General features: G+C 45.1%; 2 protein-coding genes across 3 annotated transcripts in view; one reads left to right on the top strand and one right to left on the bottom strand.

The window, feature by feature from the left end:
- Positions 1–17,030, top strand: part of thoc5 (THO complex 5) — a 46,727-nt gene that overhangs the window by 29,497 nt on the left and 200 nt on the right. The window contains exon 14 of the mRNA XM_068372905.1: positions 12,095–12,291. Coding sequence (XP_068229006.1) covers positions 12,095–12,291 — 197 coding nt within the window. The remainder of the gene's footprint in view (positions 1–12,094; positions 12,292–17,030) is intronic.
- Positions 14,656–17,030, bottom strand: part of Syp (Syncrip) — a 205,956-nt gene continuing 203,581 nt past the window's right edge. For both annotated transcript variants that reach the window (XM_068372918.1, XM_068372919.1), the window contains one exon: positions 14,656–15,600. In XM_068372918.1, coding sequence (XP_068229019.1) covers positions 15,592–15,600 — 9 coding nt within the window. In that variant the 3' untranslated portion in view covers positions 14,656–15,591. The remainder of the gene's footprint in view (positions 15,601–17,030) is intronic.

The following is a 17,030-nucleotide window of genomic DNA, read 5'->3' as shown; positions in this document are numbered from 1 at the left end:
GTCTAACAGGGACACTTTCATCGCTGGCCCTGTTCATCGAGTTAGGGAGACTCCACCTCCCGCCCCCTTCAGTATCATCTAGCTGCTCACTGGATAAAGGACATGACGCTAGAGACGGTCTCAGTTCCTGTTTCCGAAGAGATGAGGTCTACTTTAACGTGGTGGAAGAACAGCTTTCTTCTCAAGGAAGGTCTACCTTTGGCTGTTCAGAACCCCGACCGCCGTCTCTTCTCGGACGCATCAGACACGGGCTGGGGTGCGACATTGGACGGACAGGAATGCTCGGGAACATGGAATCAGGAGCAAAGGACACTTCACATCAATTGCAAGGAGTTGTTGGCGGTTCATCTGGCCTTGATAAACTTCAAGTCCCTCCAGCTAAACAAGGTGGTGGAGGTGAACTCCGACAACACCACAGCCTTGGCTTACATCTCCAAGCAGGGAGGGACTCATTCGAGGAAGTTGTTCGAGATCGCAAGGGACCTCCTCATCTGGTCAAAAGATCGAAAGCTCACGCTGGTAACGAGGTTCATTCAGGGCGATATGAATGTCATGGCAGATCGCCTCAGCCGGAAGGGTCAGGTCATCCCCACAGAGTGGACCCTTCACAAGAATGTTTGCAGCAGACTTTGGGCCCTGTGGGGTCAGCCAACCATAGATCTGTTCGCTACCCTCGATGACCTAGAGGCTCCCGTTGTATTGTTCTCCGATTCCAGACCCAGCAGCAGTTCACGTGGATGCTTTTCTGCTGGATTGGTCCCATCTCGACCTGTATGCATTCCCGCCGTTCAAGATTGTCAACAGGGTACTTCAAAAGTTCGCCTCTCACAAAGGGACACGGCTGACGTTGATTGCTCCCCTCTGGCCCGCGAGAGAATGGTTCACAGAGGTACTGCAATGGCTGGTCGACATTCCCAGGACTCTTCCTCTAAGAGTGGACCTTCTACGTCAACCTCACGTAAAGAAGGTACACCCAAACCTCCACGCTCTTCGTCTGACTGCCTTCAGACTATCGAAAGACTCTCAAGAGCTAGAGGCTTTTCGAAGGAGGCAGCCAGAGCGATTGCCAGAGCAAGGAGGACATCCACTCTCAGAGTCTATCAGTCTAAATTGGAAGTCTTCCGAAGCTGGTGCAAGGCCAATGCAGTTTCCTCAACCAGTACCACTGTAACCCAGATTGCTGACTTCCTGTTACATCTAAGGAACGTAAGATCCCTTTCAGCTCCTACGATCAAGGGTTACAGAAGTATGTTGGCAGCGGTTTTCCGCCACAGAGGCTTGGATCTTTCCACCAACAAAGATCTACAGGACCTCCTTAGGTCTTTTGAGACCTCAAAGGAACGTCGGTTGTCCACTCCAGGCTGGAATCTAGACGTGGTCCTAAGGTTCCTTATGTCATCAAGATTTGAACCTCTCCAATCAGCCTCTTTTAAGGACCTCACATTAAAAACTCTTTTCCTCGTGTGCTTGGCAACAGCTAAAAGAGTAAGTGAGATCCACGCCTTCAGCAGGAACATAGTTTTCACATCTGAAACGGCTACATGTTCCTTGCAGCTCGGTTTTTTGCTAAAAACGAGCTTCCTTCACGTCCTTGGCCTAAGTCATTCGAGATCCCAAGCCTGTCCAACTTGGTGGGGAACGAACTGGAGAGAGTACTTTGCCCAGTTAGAGCTCTTAGGTACTATCTAAAAAGGTCAAAACCTTTACGAGGACAATCAGAAGCCTTATGGTGTGCTATCAAGAAGCCTTCTCTTCCAATGTCTAAGAACTCAGTTTCTTACTACATCAGGCTTCTGATTAGGGAAGCACATTCTCATCTGAAGAAGAAGACCTTGCTTTGCTGAAGGTAAGGACACATGAAGTAAGAGCTGTGGCTACTTCAGTGGCCTTCAAACAGAACCGTTCTCTGCAGAGTGTTATGGATGCAACCTATTGGAGAAGCAAGTCAGTGTTCGCATCATTCTATCTCAAAGATGTCCAGTCTCTTTACGAGAACTGCTACACCCTGGGACCATTCGTAGCAGCGAGTGCAGTAGTAGGTGAGGGCTCAGCCACTACATTCCCATAATCCCATAACCTTTTTAACCTTTCTCTTGAATACTTTTTATGGGTTGTACGGTCGGCTAAGAAGCCTTCCGCATCCTTGTTGATTTGGCGGGTGGTCAATTCTTTCTTGAGAAGCGCCGAGGTTAGAGGTTGTGATGAGGTCCTTTAGTATGGGTTGCAGCCCTTTATACTTCAGCACCTAAGAGTCGTTCAGCATCCTAAGAGGACCGCTACGCTCAGTAAGGAAGACGTACTTAATAAAGGCAGAGTAATGGTTCAAGTCGTCTTCCTTACCAGGTACTTATTTATTTTATGTTATTTTTGAATAACTAATAAAATGAAATACGGGATACTTAGCTTCTTTGTTAACATGTATGCTGGTCTCCACCCACCACCCTGGGTGTGAATCAGCTACATGATCATCGGGTAAGATTAATATTGAAAAATGTTATTTTCATTAGTAAAATAAATTTTTGAATATACTTACCCGATGATCATGAATTTAAGGACCCCGCCCTTCCTCCCCATAGAGAACCAGTGGACCGAGGAGAAAATTGAGTTCTTGTTGACAAGAAGTACTTGAGTACCTGCTCACAGATGGCGCTGTTGTGTACACCCCCACCTGTATAGCGATCGCTGGCGTATCCCGACCGTAGATTTCTGTCGGGCAACAGAGTTGACAGCTATATGATCATCGGGTAAGTATATTCAAAAATTTATTTTACTAATGAAAATAACATTTCTCGCATATCTGCCTAACTGTAAAAATCTGATTCATACAACCCCTACCTCTTCTAAAACCACCCTGTACTTTTAAGAGTGCATTGTCTGTTTTATCCTTAATCCTATTAATCAGTACTCTACTCCAACCACACTCGACAAACTAATACCTCTTGAATTACAACACTCATGCACATCTCCCTTACCTTTATATAGTGGTACAATACATGCACAAACCCAATCTACTGGTACCATTGACAACACAAAACACATATTAAACAATCTCACCAACCATTCAAGTACAGTCACACCCCCTTCCTTCAACATCTCGGCTCTCACACCATCCATACCAGATGCTTTTCCTACTCTCGTTTCATCAAGTGCTCTTCTCTCTTCCTCTATTGTAATCTCTCTCTCATTCTCATCTCCCTTCACCGGCACCTCAACACCTGCAACAGCAATTATATCTGCCTCCCTATTATCCTCAACATTCAGTAAACTTTCAAAATATTCCGCCCACCTTTTTCTTGCCTCCTCTCCTTTCAACAACCTTCCATTTCCATCTTTCACTGTCTCTTCAATTCTTGAGCCAGCCTTCCTTACTCTCTTCACTTCTTTCCAAAACTTCTTATTCTTTTCATATGAATGACCTAATCCCTGACCCCACCTCAGGTCAGCTGCCCTCTTTGCCTCACGTACCTTGCGCTTTACTTCCACGTTTTTCTCTCAATATTTTTCATACTTTTCTATACTATTACTCTGCAGCCATTCTTCAAAAGCCCTCTTTTTCTCTTCCACTTTTACCTTCACTCCTTCATTCCACCATTCACTGCCTTTCCTCATGCTGCCTCCAACAACCTTCTTGCCACACACATCACTTGCAATCCCAACTTTATTAATATCTGATAATATTCTCTTTTCTTTCATACTCTTTTTCATTAATGACATATATCAAACCAATCCTTGCCCCATTCATGTAATTCAGGTGATTTTACTCTTTACAAATTCTAATATTTAACTTTTCAGCCTACAACCCAATTCAGAAATGTCACCTCAATTAAATTTTGAAGCTTAATTTTGCTTTATCTTATATTAAGCTGGTAATGTTAATCGTAATATGTTTTACAAAGATCACAGCATCATTGGTCATGGTCATTCTCATGTCTTGGTGTGGTCCTTAGCCCTTATCTATTGGGTGGGATGCCTGTGTCCCCAATCATGTGGATCAATAAGTGGTTGGTACACTGGGCCCCCATGTATTTATTTTGAAAGGCTGAAAATACCCACCTAGGAAGGATATTGTGTGCAACCCCCACTACTGCCTAGGAGTTACAGTAATTAAAGCTTGTATTTACTCCTTATACATAATGGGTTACTGTTTTAATTTTTGTTTGTTCCGTAACCGAAATACAAACCACGCTATTTACATAGGGTATTACTTTCGGCGTAGCTGAAATGGCGAGCCATTAGATTTTTAACGAGGGTTAACTACCCCCCGCGCTATTTAGCAGGGGTAGGGGAGGGGTAGCTAGCTACCCCTCCCCCCTTGCACACTGGTGAACTGACTCACTTCACTTCACTTTTGGCTCGGACGATGAACTGATGTCTCTGTTCCCGTCTCCTCGCTTGGCAGCCATTTATTGTTTTGTCTTTACTTAATTACTTACTTTTCTTTACTCATATATATATATATGTTAAACATATTTTTATGTTTATGTATATATTAGAGTACTAGAAATCAGTAAGTTTCCTTTTCAGTGTTCGTGCTGTGTGTGTCTGTGGTGTACGATATCACCGTGTGGCCGCTGGCAGTCAGGCCACTACGATGTATTTTCATGGACCCCGATCTCTTCCTTGGTCCTTCGGTCGCCTCCTTCCACGGGCGCCGTGTGGGGAGTCGTCATCGCTGGACTTATTATTTTGTTTCTCCGCTACTCTTCTTTTCCTACGGGGAAGGTGGGGTCTAGCGTAGGAACGCGAGAGTGTAGTTTGACTACGGTCTCTCTCTCTCTGGAGGTCGTTCACCTTTTACTACGTTTTCTACATACTACGATAGCTTCTCCGTTCGGGTGTAGTTGCTACGCAGTACTTTTTATCTCAAATTTTTTTTTTATTACTGTAAATCTAATTGTATTTGTTAACTTTTCAGTTTTTTTTAGAACGTTTCCCTTCGGGGTTTTTCGTTCTTACTTTTAGTGAACATTCTTTAATGAATTGCTTAATTATAACTGTTATAATTCAGTTTTTGTTACAGTTCTCGCCCTTCCCCCTTCCCGTGAGTGTAGGTGGGGTTGGGGCTCTTGCCTGTTATGTAATTCTTGTGTTCTTTTCCCTCGGGTTTCCTCTTCGAAGTCTTCCCGGGGGAATGAATGTTAACTAATTACTTTTTATTTTCACAGTTAACGATCTGTTTTCTGTTTGCCTAATGTGACAACGAAGCAGAACTGTCTTGTTGGGAGTCGGCTGTTGTTGCCTCCTCTATAGGACTTCGTCAGGGGCGTGTCTCCTTCTCCGGGAAGTTCTCCTGAGACACCCGACAGCTCTTCAGTTCATCTTAGAACACTCAGGAGGTTCGCCTCCTTGGGTGGGTAACTTCCCTTCCGAGGGAGGTTCCCTGCCCAGGTTTGAGTTTCTTTCCCTTTCGGGGGAAACTTCTCTTACCTTTAATATTTATGATATGTTCCTGGTCCTCCGGCGGTTTTTCTCTTGGTGCTGAGCGACCGCTTTTGTAACCTTGCTCAATGGGCTGAGCGGTTACTTCTCGGACCATAGTTTTTGTGCGACTATGCACTTGGTGTTGAGCGGTCTCACCTGCAGCTACGCTCAAGGGGCTGAGCAGCTGCAGGAGCGCCTCTTCGGAGGTTGGCTCCTAGGTCACTAGCTGACCCTTCGGCCCTTGGGCTCCATCTTCAGTCTCTTCTACGAAGTTTTCTTCTCTCGTTCGCGAGAGAGGACACTCATAGACTCCTCTTTGGAGGACTCCTTCTGCTGTTGTTGCTGAAGGCTCAGTCCCCTTCGGGGGGCAGCTGAGCCCTACGGTCTCTCCTGCAAGTGTTTCTTTCCCAGGGGGAAGTTCACTCATAGAGACTCCTCTTCGGAGGTCTCCTTCTGCTGTTGTTGCTGAGGGCTCAGTCCCCTTCGAGGGCAGCTGTTGTCACGGTCTCTCCTGCAAGTGCTTCTCCCCCTTGGGGGAGTTCACTCCTGAGACTCCTCTTCGGAGGTCTGATGATGGTGCTCCTGCCTGTGGTCGTCTTCATCTTCACCCTCCCCGCAGAGGATCCTCCTGCCAGACCTTCTCCTGGACTCAGATACGCTGTGGGCGCCAACGTCCCTCGTTCCATATGAGGACCGGTCCCTTCGGGCTAAGGGCTTACTTCACAATGTGGGTAAGTCCCTTAAGTGCCAGGTTTTACCTGCACGCCCATGTTTTCCTGCTCTTGCTCTCTCCTGCTGTGTTCCAGACTTCTCTCCTGCGATCTCCTCTTGCTGAGTCTCGCCGTAGATCTCCTGATCGCCAGCGCTCACCTGCGCCTCGGAGACTTCTGTGCGCCAGCCCTCTTCAGCTTGCCAGCGCACTTCTGGACGCCCTTTCCTGCTATGTGCCTTGTGCGCCAACGGTCTCCTGTACGCCCACAATCTCCTGTGCGCCAGCATACATCTGCGCTCCCTTTCTAAGGTGCGCAATGCGTACCAACGTTCACCCTCGCGCCCACGATCTTTGGATCTAGGCACAGGCAAGGAGATTGTTCCTTCTTTTTACACCCTCGTTCGCCTTCTCGCCAGCGCACATCTGCGCGCCCTTTCCTGATGTGCGCAAGGCGCACCAGCATACTCCATGAGCTTCCAGATGTGGGTGGAGGCGAAAGAGATGATTCCTTCACCTCCTCGCCGACGATCTACTGTGCTCTAGATTTGAACGAGTCTCTGAGCGCCCGCGCGCCCACGAGAAGTCTTCTGTACTCGCCCACGAGCATTCGCTATTTTGCGCAACCTCACCATCTGGTTCTGCCCCTCGCTGATATCTTCTGGTCGCGCAACCGCGCTTCATCGATCTCCTAGCGATCGCGCGCGATTCTTCGCCTGCCCGCTAGCGTTTTCAATGCGCCCACGCTTCAGATCGCCGTACACGGGCACGTGTTGGCTCTCCTGTACGCGATCGGTCGCTACGCACCATCGCTCGCCGACGCGCCATCTCCCGCAAAGAACCGTCGCTCGCCAATCGCGCCATCGCTCACTTATGCGTTTTCGGTCTTCCGACCACGCCCATGCGCCCGCGCTCCTACATGCTTGCGCTCCTACGTCCCCGCGCGCGCACCAACGATTGTACCATCGCGCGAGCGCCAAGGGCGATTTCGACCGCGATTCCCGTCGGGTTTTCGCAACACGGGCAACCTGGCGAGTTTTTCTGGAGCGCATACTTTCAGATCATCATAGTCACGATCATCACCTCGTAACCGCAGAGCATGACATGTACAAGAGCAAGAAGAATCTTCAGAAGAGTCTGGGTAACATTCTTCTCCCTCTTCAGGCAGGCCCCATCATCTCTCTCCTCAGGATCACCCGATCCCCTTCCCTCCAACGGTGGTTGCTGACACTGCCTCTGTCAGTCGTTAACAGAGGGAATACTTCGAGATCATGGGGTAGCCTGATTTAACTCTTCCTCTCCACCATTCCGTGCAACGGACCTTCCGGGGGTTTTTCCCTCGAGAAACTCTGCGCCGGGCGGGTGACATTTTCGACTTCGGGAATCTTGAACCAGGAGGAAGCCGCAAAGGGTGCCAGGCAGGCCACCTCGTGGCTGATCATCAAGCTTGAGTCTCTGGCCATCCGGTCGTGATCCGAGGTTTTATACAAGGAAGCTCCGGGAAGGTTATGGAACTTTCCTCCTCTCGGACACGTGCGCCTTCGTTTCCCGACACCAAGTGTCGAACTTGGGGACAAACACGATGTTGAAACATTGAGATGCAGTGACCGAGGGGTTTTCTCTCGTAGGTCCCTACGGTGGATATCGGCAAACCCAGACTCTCTTCCATCCTTGGAAGGGGCTTGTTTCAGGCCAAGGACAAGGAACGAGCGACTGAGAGGTGGAGAGAATCGTATCATGATTCTCTCCTCCAAGGAGCTTATATCCAGTCCCTACAAGCATCCAGCGCCTCAACTTCGACAGCCTCGTTCAGCCTAGGACATCAGAACCGGCACGGGCAGCTAGACAAGGTGTCTATGCAGCCTCCCCCCTCCTGTCGGGGACGAAGGGCGAGGAGCCCTCCGGGGAAGGCAATATTCCTAGACCGCAAACGCTAGGATTGGCAACCCCTACCGGCATCCCCCAGTGGGGGGGGATGCATGGATTTGCGCCTTCAAGGGGCAGCAACTCGGGGCCGATTCCTGAACGATTTCCATGATCAGCCAGGGATTTCGTGTCCTGTTTCGTAGCATCTCTACCTCCCCTGTCAGCGAATACAGTGTCGCTGAGCCCCTATGCCATGGGATCGGCAAAGGGGCTAGCCCCTCGGGCAGAGGGCGAGACCATGCTCTACAAGGATGCTCTCCAAGGTTGTCGGCGGCTCCCCCCAAGGTTCTTCAAATGACACTTTCTTGTAAGACGCGCTTGAAGGCTGGAGACCCGCTATCGTCCTCTTAGCCCTGAACAAGTTTGTCGTACAAACTTTGGTCAGTATGATACAACAGATTCGATCAGACTTGTAGGGAAACCCCAAGTCTTCACGTGCATACTGGATCCGAGAGACTGGTACTTCCAGATCCCAATCCATCCGTCTTTACAGGAAGTACTTGGAATTCAGCTTAGGCAACAGATATACCAGTTCAAGGTGCGGTGCTTCGATCTTTCCACAGCTCCGCAGGCATTCACCAGGAAGTTCATCCCAAACCCTCATGTCCACACAGGAGCGGCATCCGCTCCTTCGCTTTCTGGATGACTGGCTACCCCGGCAGTTTCGGTATCGACCCTTCTTCGACGCCGAGACAAGCCTCTGGGACTTTGCCAAGATCTAAGGGTCAGGGTAAATCTCGAGAAGTTTTCTCTGTTTCCATCACAACAACTGGGATATCTAGGCTTAATTTTAGTCTCCAAGCTCCGTTAAGCCTTCCCATCAGATGACAGGATAGCAAGGCGGAGGAGAGTAGGAGAACCTTTCCTCAGGCGAGGAGAGTCAACAGCCCTTTTCTGGTTATGCCTCCTAGGTCACCTTCCTCCTTGACCCCTCTAGTCCCAAACACTCGCCTCAGGATGAGTTTTCTGCTTTGGCGACTCAAGTCCCGGTGGAATCAAGACTACGATTCCCCAGGCATTCTGGTCCCATGGGACCTGCCGAACGAGGGATCCTGCAGTGGTGGTTGACCTACGAAGCCTTTGCTAGAGAGTGGATCTTCTCGTCCCTCCTCCGCATTTGATGCTGTCCTCGGACGCGTCAAAGAAGGTGGGGGGCACGTTCTGAGCCAAAGGATCTCAAGCCTATGGCAGAACTAGAAGGGTACCTCCACATCAATTGGCTAGGAATGAAGGCCATATTCTGGCCGTCAACAATTCCAACAGGCCTGGCGAGTCACTCCGTGAGCGACAACACCACGGTGGTTGCTTGTTTCATCAAGCGGGGAAGTACTTTTCATAACAGTCTTCCCCATCCTACAGTATAGATACTAAGATGAGCCGAAGTCCACTCTATACCACTATCGGCTCGCTTCAAATGTGCTCTCCGACAGTCGGAACAGAGCATCGCAGATAGAGAATACCGAGTGGTCTTTGGAACCCCCAGTAGCCAGCAAGCTCGGACCTTGTGGTCCTGTTCGCGACGATCTTGAATTTCAAGCTGTCGCTGTACTTCTCCCCAGCCCCGGACCCCAAGGCACCCTGCCGAGATGTCTTCCCACATCGGTGGGACAACATCGACGTCTACGCCTTGCCACCGTTGGGTCTGAGGGGAAGGGGGCTCAACAAGACCAGACTGTCGGTCAACCTGTCGATGACTCTTATTTCTCCGCTACGGCATCATGCAGAGTGGTTTCCGAACCTTCTGCATCCCTTGATGGAACTCCCCCACGACAAGAGCTAAAGCAACCACACCACTACATCTACCACAAGCTGTAGCCCCGCTTCGGCTCCATGCCTGGAGTCCATCCAGCATCTCCTCACAGAGAGAGGCGTTCCGCGACAGGTCGCGGAGCGGATGTCTTGACACCTGCGAAGTCATCTGCAGGGGTCCAACAGGCGAGGTGGAGAGTCTTCTGTGGTTGGTGTCGTGGGGAGAGGTACCTCTCCCCTCGATGCCACTATTCCAGCGTTAGCGGAGTTATTGTCCATCTGCGGGAGGAATTACGCCTTTTGCTCTCGGCGGTAAAGCCTATCGCTCAGCCTCAAGCCTGGCCTTCAGGCTCTAAGGTTGGACAATTCCTCCTCGCTGGATCTTTCTTCGCTCATACGAAGCTACGAACTTACCTGCACCCAGTCGGAAGTGAGACCTCCTCCATGGACATGGCTCGGGTTCTTAGGGATCTTAAGGCTTCTCCCTGTGAACCATTACGCTAGTCATCTGACAGGCACCTGACTTAGAAGACGGTGCTCCGGCTCGGTCTGGCTTCGGCCAAGCATATCAGCGTACTTCATGGTCTCTCGTACGACTTCGCCCATTCAAGAAGATAGGGAGAGGTAACGTTCGGATTCGTCCCCGACTCGGTTTCTAGACTCAAGATCTTGGAGTCCCAAACCTTCGGTTCGACTCCTTCAGGATTTCGAGTCTCCGTTCTGTAACAGATAATCCAGGTCTTCTCCTACTATGCCCAGCAAGGAGTCGGAGGTGTTAACTTAAAGAACAGCTGCAGTTCGTCCTCACGTGCAGACCTGTTTGGGGGCACAGGAAGGACGAAGAGGAGGGTCACCAAGAATACCTTTGCAGCCTGGATTCTAGGACCATCCATCTCGCCCTGAATCCAGACCCTCCTCCGTCATGTAGCCTTAGAGCACACGATGTCAGAGGCATCGCAACGTCTCTGGTCTTCAAGAAGGCTACTCTGTGACGCAGGTGCTACAAACTGGAGTCTGGAAGCGTCTGACAACCTTCACATCCCACTACCTGCAGGACGTAACCCACAGGAGCCTCGATACGTTTTTCTATCGGCTTGTGGTGGCTACACAACAGCTGGTCTAACCTCAGGCTCCTTAATGGACAGGTAGCAGAAGGTTGGGGGCATTGTTACCCGGTGTCAGACTGCATGATTGAAAGAGGTATGTCTGGCCCTTACTTCTTTCTTCATCCTCCCTTCTCTTGGGGAAAGGAGCATCCTAGGTTCTCTGCATAGCTGACCTCAAACCTCTGCAGGTAAACCATGCTTCCTTGTATTAAAATGATACTGTCGCGTCCCCCATACCCTGACAAGGTGGTATTGGGAAAGTCCTAGTCCAGAATTCCATCTAAAGGTCTTCAGGTCGACTACCTAGGACAAGTCATGCTTCTTCCCTCCACACACAAGCTTATGTAGGCCGCACACTCCTTGCGGAGCAAGGAGGGACTCTTTTTCTCGAAGTGCTGCTCACTCAGATTCTGAGTCCCCGGGTAAAGCCAAAGCCAGTATGGCTGAGGACTTTCCACCCTTCCTAAGGGGTAAGTCACCCTATGTAAATAGCGTGGTTTGTATTTCGGTTACGGAACAAATGACAAATTCGGAGATAATTTGTATTTTCCTAACCATACAAACCTTAGCTATTTACACCTATTTGCCCGCCAGCCCTGTCCCCCAAGTCAAGTCCTACCTCTAAGCGAAGTGAGTCAGTTCACCAGTGTGTGAGGGGGGGAGGGGTAGCTAGCTACCCCTCCCCTACCCCTGCTAACTAGCGCGGGGGTAGTTAACCCTCGTTAAAAATCTAATGGCTCGCCATTTCAGCTACGCCGAAAGTAATACCCTATGTAAATAGCTAAGGTTTGTATGGTCAGGAAAAATACAAATTATCTCCGAATTTGTCATATTTAAGGAATGTCTTTTTCTACCAATTGTCTGACCAACATTTTGGTTGAAATTACTAAAAGAAAACAAACTAAAGACAGCTAAAGAAATATTTGGTACGATGTTGGATAAAAGTTAGGAGCATTGCATTTTAAGACTTAAAAGTGGCAATGCAAGGGAGAGTGGAAAGAATGAAATCAGAATATTGACACCAAAAGAGGAGAGTAAATATTGAAAGTAGTCAAGTTTTTAAAAAGCTCAGTAAACTTTGTCTTGAACATTTTTTTACATTTCATAGGGTTTGTTTATATTCTCTTTAATTCAGTTAATTTATGGGAATAATCATAATTTAACTTTTTGTGTCCCATTTCAGCAAATGGAGAAGGAAGTAAATGTGCATTGGGATGAATTGGCCCCAACACGTGCAGAACGTTTGCAGTTATTACCTTTAATATTGTATCGTTTGGCTGTGTGCCTGGATGTGTACACAGAAGCCTACAGTGCTCATGTAGAGGCCAAAGGCAATGATACACATTTTCACAAGGAGAAAATATTCTTCAGACCGGCAAGGTATGTTTAGTAATTATACTTGTTTCATAGTTGTAGAATTGACACCTTTTAAGGGGAGTAATCAAAATAAAGGTTAACTTTTTGACAATTTTTATTTCAGTGTTGCCATTACATGATTTTACAATGCATGGAGCGATAAGTTACGGAGTTAGTAATTAAATTTCAAACTGTTAATAGATAACTAAAAAATTGTTTTCATTACTGTATTTTTTTTTTTGCAAGACAATCATAAAATACCTTCAAAATGTAAAAATTTCAATTTCACAAAATTGTCCGGATATAGAAAGGATATAGTACAACTGTTCATGCCAAGCATTCATAATCTAGGCATCACTTTGTAACTTATACTACTCCGAGTCAGAAGCCAAAGAGTGCAGGGAAGGGAGGAGTGCTCTAAGCATGATCATTAACATGTTCTTGGTAAAATACCTGTACCTGAATAGTTATTTAGTAGGGACAATTTCAGGCTAGAGTTAAGGCAGCCAAACTTAGGAAATACTGGGAAGATGCAACACTTATTACCAGAGGACAGTGAATTGTCTGAGTGTGATGTAAAACTTAAGGCTCCAGCATGAGAAACCATGGGGAAGGTACCCATTCACTAGGTACTAAAGTTATAATTTTTAGTTTAAAAAATATGCTCATACCCAATCAAAAACTTCCTACAATGGACGTATTATCCGGTAGGTTCTGATTCCTACCTCTGGTTCATCATCAAACCTTCCACCAGAAAGAATTTCTCAGGAAGAATTTTATCCACCCTAAAAAAATTTCAGTGCAGTACCAGTGATGCGTAGGAATAAATGTTACTTAGCTAGAAGAGATTCTGCTAAATTTAATAAATTTAGATTTTGGTAGTTGAGCCTAATAGCAAAGTGCACAAAGGGTATTATGGGTGGAAACCATCACTAGAGGGAAACATTCATCAACTCCCTAATCTACCAGGAACTAGAAGTAGGGGTCAGGACATGAATTATGTGAGGCAGTTAACATGGACACATAGCCCCAAGAAGAATAAACATGGGAATATGTCCAGTATTCTACACCTTCAAGAATTCAAAGCACAGTTCTAAGTCTAGAGAAATGTTACTACAACTTTGAGACCTCAATATCCCTGAGAAACTGTGAGAACCCCCACAGGAACAACCATGATCGTGAAGGTATCCAGTAGCTGAGCAGGAAAAGAATTGTTTTGCATATTGATCAACCACAGAGGATTAAATAAGATGGAAAACTACTACTGCAGGAGATGAACGAGCCAACAAGAGCCACAAATGTTGCTCAAGACATTATCAATGAAAATGTGTGACAGTACCGAGGCCGACGGCAACTCTATGGAAGGACAGTACTGAGGCTGATACCCTATGAAAGGACAGGACAAAGGCTGATGGCAACCCTATGAAAGGACAGGACAAAGGTTGATGGCAACCTTATGGAAAGAAAACAGTACAGAAGCTGGAACCCTATGAAAGGAGGACAGTACAGAGGCTGTCGGCAACCTTGCAGAGGGAGAAAACATGAGCTAAGGTGGTGGACTTGAGCCATATCAGAAGACCTTCCATAGTTCTAATTGCTGACTAAAAAATATTATTTTTGAGGGAGTTTTGTATACCCCCCCAAATCATCTGCAACTTGAACCTTTCGGGAGAACACTAACAATCCATCCATGCCTTGGACATTACTGTAGAAGGCTGCAGTAAGAGAAAAGGGTAATGTAACAGGAAGAACAGTCTGTAATTCAAGTAGAAGAACAGTCTGTAATTCAAGTAGATATGATGTTCCTACTACAATTAAGTGGCTTGGCCATCAAAGGTGGCCCATGTGAAGAAGGTTATAAGAAATCACAGTAGGGTTAAGAACTTTAGACAACTTGCTTCTAAGTTGTAGAAGGCTATGTTATCAGACTAAACGCTGTCTAAGTTGTGAGGACCAAATTAAAGAGCCATTTACCAGCCAGAGTCAGAAACAGGCTCCAAAGAAGCCTTTGGAACCTTGCTTGTAAGAGTAACAACACTGAGCAAATTTAAACTATTGTTCTGCCCTCTAAGAAACTTTGGAACAATGCTTTAAGCTTAAGATTGAGCAAATTAAAACTATTGCTCAACAGACCAGTTTTCACACTAAAATGTTAACTTTGGACATTTTTTATCTAAGGATAACAAAAGAACTATATCCTGTCCCTCACACTAATACAATTACGGTGAAGTATAGTAATTGTCAATGTCAAACAAGTGCATAAACCATTCTCAAACAAGTGCATAAACAGGAGAAGTGATGCAATTTATTATAATTATTCCCTACATCAATTTCAGCAGTTAAATGCAAGACAAGAAAGATTAATCATAAGCCAAAATTAGAAATAACCAGGTTACATAAATTTATTAACTTTCACAATACAATATTTGTAACAATAGTGATAATTTGGGTGTCCCTACAACTAGATATATATATGCAAGGGCATAAAAAATAGGAAAAACCCTGTATGGTACATAGTTACCTAGTTATTAAATTTTGGACCACTGTATTTTACTTTACATTATTAGGTAACAAAAAAAATATTTCTCTCAACTTATAAAGATTGATAATCGTAAAATACCAATCTTTTCAAACACAAAAACTCCAATTTCACAGGAACACATTGAAAATATTTAAAATGATTGAGGAGAGTAAAACTAAAAAAGAACTAAATGAATATGAAAATGGAGTGGTAACTGAAAAATGGGAGGCTAAAATAAATAACCCTGTCATAAATTTACACCACAAATTATCCTACCCAGAATGATAATGTACATAGGGCACAACTTTCAAGTTCTCAGGCAAAGGCCAATAAAAATAAAGGTGAACTAAACCCCATATATAGAATCTGAATCATGTTAACAAGGTGAAGTTGCATAGATCCAGGAGTGGACATATTCCGTCATTGGCAGCAGCAAAATACAAATAACACTAAAACTGCTATGTACATTATAAAATTGTCTGCATGTAAATGTTAGAGAATATGAAATGAGAAGGAAGAGATCAAATCACATATTAACACTTAAAAGCTAATCCTTAATAATCGATACGCGTTACTGCATCCAGTCACACACACAAAGCATTAGTCCCAGGGAGATGCCTAGGATGCTCGTCATGTTATCTGGATGGATGCTTTCTTCTTTCTCGTTCTGGACAAGTTGTTGTGACAGTGATATTGTTGTATTGTGTGTAATGTGACCTTTCAAGTGACGAAGTAGGTCTGAGGTTGAATCCTGCTAGCAGTTTTGTAATTTACTTGCTGAAATTTTCTTGGAAACAAAGTTGCTATTGCAGCTGTAAATAAAAATAAGAATTTGTTATTTGCTTGATTAGTGGTATTTATCCCAAGCAGGCATTGCTTATGGAACAAGCTTCAAGGTTCACGAACTTTGACAGCTTCCATATAGAATGCTCTTGTGAGGGCAAAAAGAAAATGAAGGAATCAGAACTAAAATTACCAGCATGTTCATGAACAAAAAAATTAATTAAAGTTTAATATGCATCAAATAAACTTTAAAATTAAAATGAAAAGGGTAAGGAAAAACTAGCATACTCTAGTACTCTCAAGGTAGTATCAAAATGAAATTTTAAGACTAAAATGAAAGGGTAAGAAAAAACTAGTATATCCCTCAGTTATGTGAGATTTGTTTTTAAAAGAGGCTATAGCATAGACTAAAGTTTGAGAACATTGGTTACATTGTCATCTCTGGGTAAAAGGCAAGTAATGTACTACCTTAGAACCTGGATGGCACAATTAGTACCACAGGTTCTCCTTTCAACTTTGTTAAACAGTTGAAAATAGGGGATGTTGAGCCCCCCCAAGTACCTAAGAAAAAAGATGATTATTACAAATACCATTAGCTGTGATAGTGTTAAGTTATGATAGGCAACATTTTATAAATTAAACAGTACTTAAAATTAACATTTTATTAAGGGATGACCCTCAGCTCACCTTAGAACCCCTGACATTGCTGATCTGTGTATGAAAGGCCAAATATTCTCTTTAATTTATTAACCTTTCCCTCCCTTTTAAATTTATAATAGTTCCTCTACTTATAATATTCTTCCAAGCAAATTATTTTGACAAATTAGCCAAAATCATAGGAAATAAAAAATCCCAAGGAGATTAATTATTCAATAAACACGCATCATCATCATGCACCTTCCCCTATAAACTATCCCCATACTTGTGATTCTATGCTGGAGACAGTGGCTGGATTTGCTATTAATATATTGGTCAGTAAAGCTATTCCTGTTGCAGCAGCATCAATTCTGGTATAAATCTGCAACAGTATGGATAGTTTATGGTTGTAGAATGCTGTCAGTGTTGTCTTTCCTCTTCCGCATTCTTTGAGAACTAATACTGTACTTGTAAGACTTTGTTTCAAAATTACCAAAGTAAATTTTATTAGTGTACAAGTAAACAGATAACCAATAATTCATTTCATCACGTAACCCATACAGTTGTATCTTTCTGAATAGCCTTATTAAGCCCCCTTTCATTTGAAGATGGTTTATGAAAATGTGCATCCATTACTTAACGTGATATTTTCAGTTATGGCAATTTTTCTTGAATTTCATGTCTTTTCTTAGGGACACACGGTACTGTATATATCATTAAGTTTCCATAATGGGTTAGCTTTGCCTTTTATTGAATGATTGAATTAGCTATAATGTTCAGGCTATTGTATTCTTTAGGACTATAGAATTATGATTTGCATTTT

The sequence above is a fragment of the Palaemon carinicauda genome, chromosome 4 (genome assembly GCF_036898095.1).
Source record: "Palaemon carinicauda isolate YSFRI2023 chromosome 4, ASM3689809v2, whole genome shotgun sequence".
Classification (NCBI taxonomy): Eukaryota; Metazoa; Arthropoda; class Malacostraca; order Decapoda; family Palaemonidae; genus Palaemon; species Palaemon carinicauda.
Note: the sequence above shows the minus strand (reverse complement) of the source record. Positions and strands in the feature narration are given on the sequence as shown.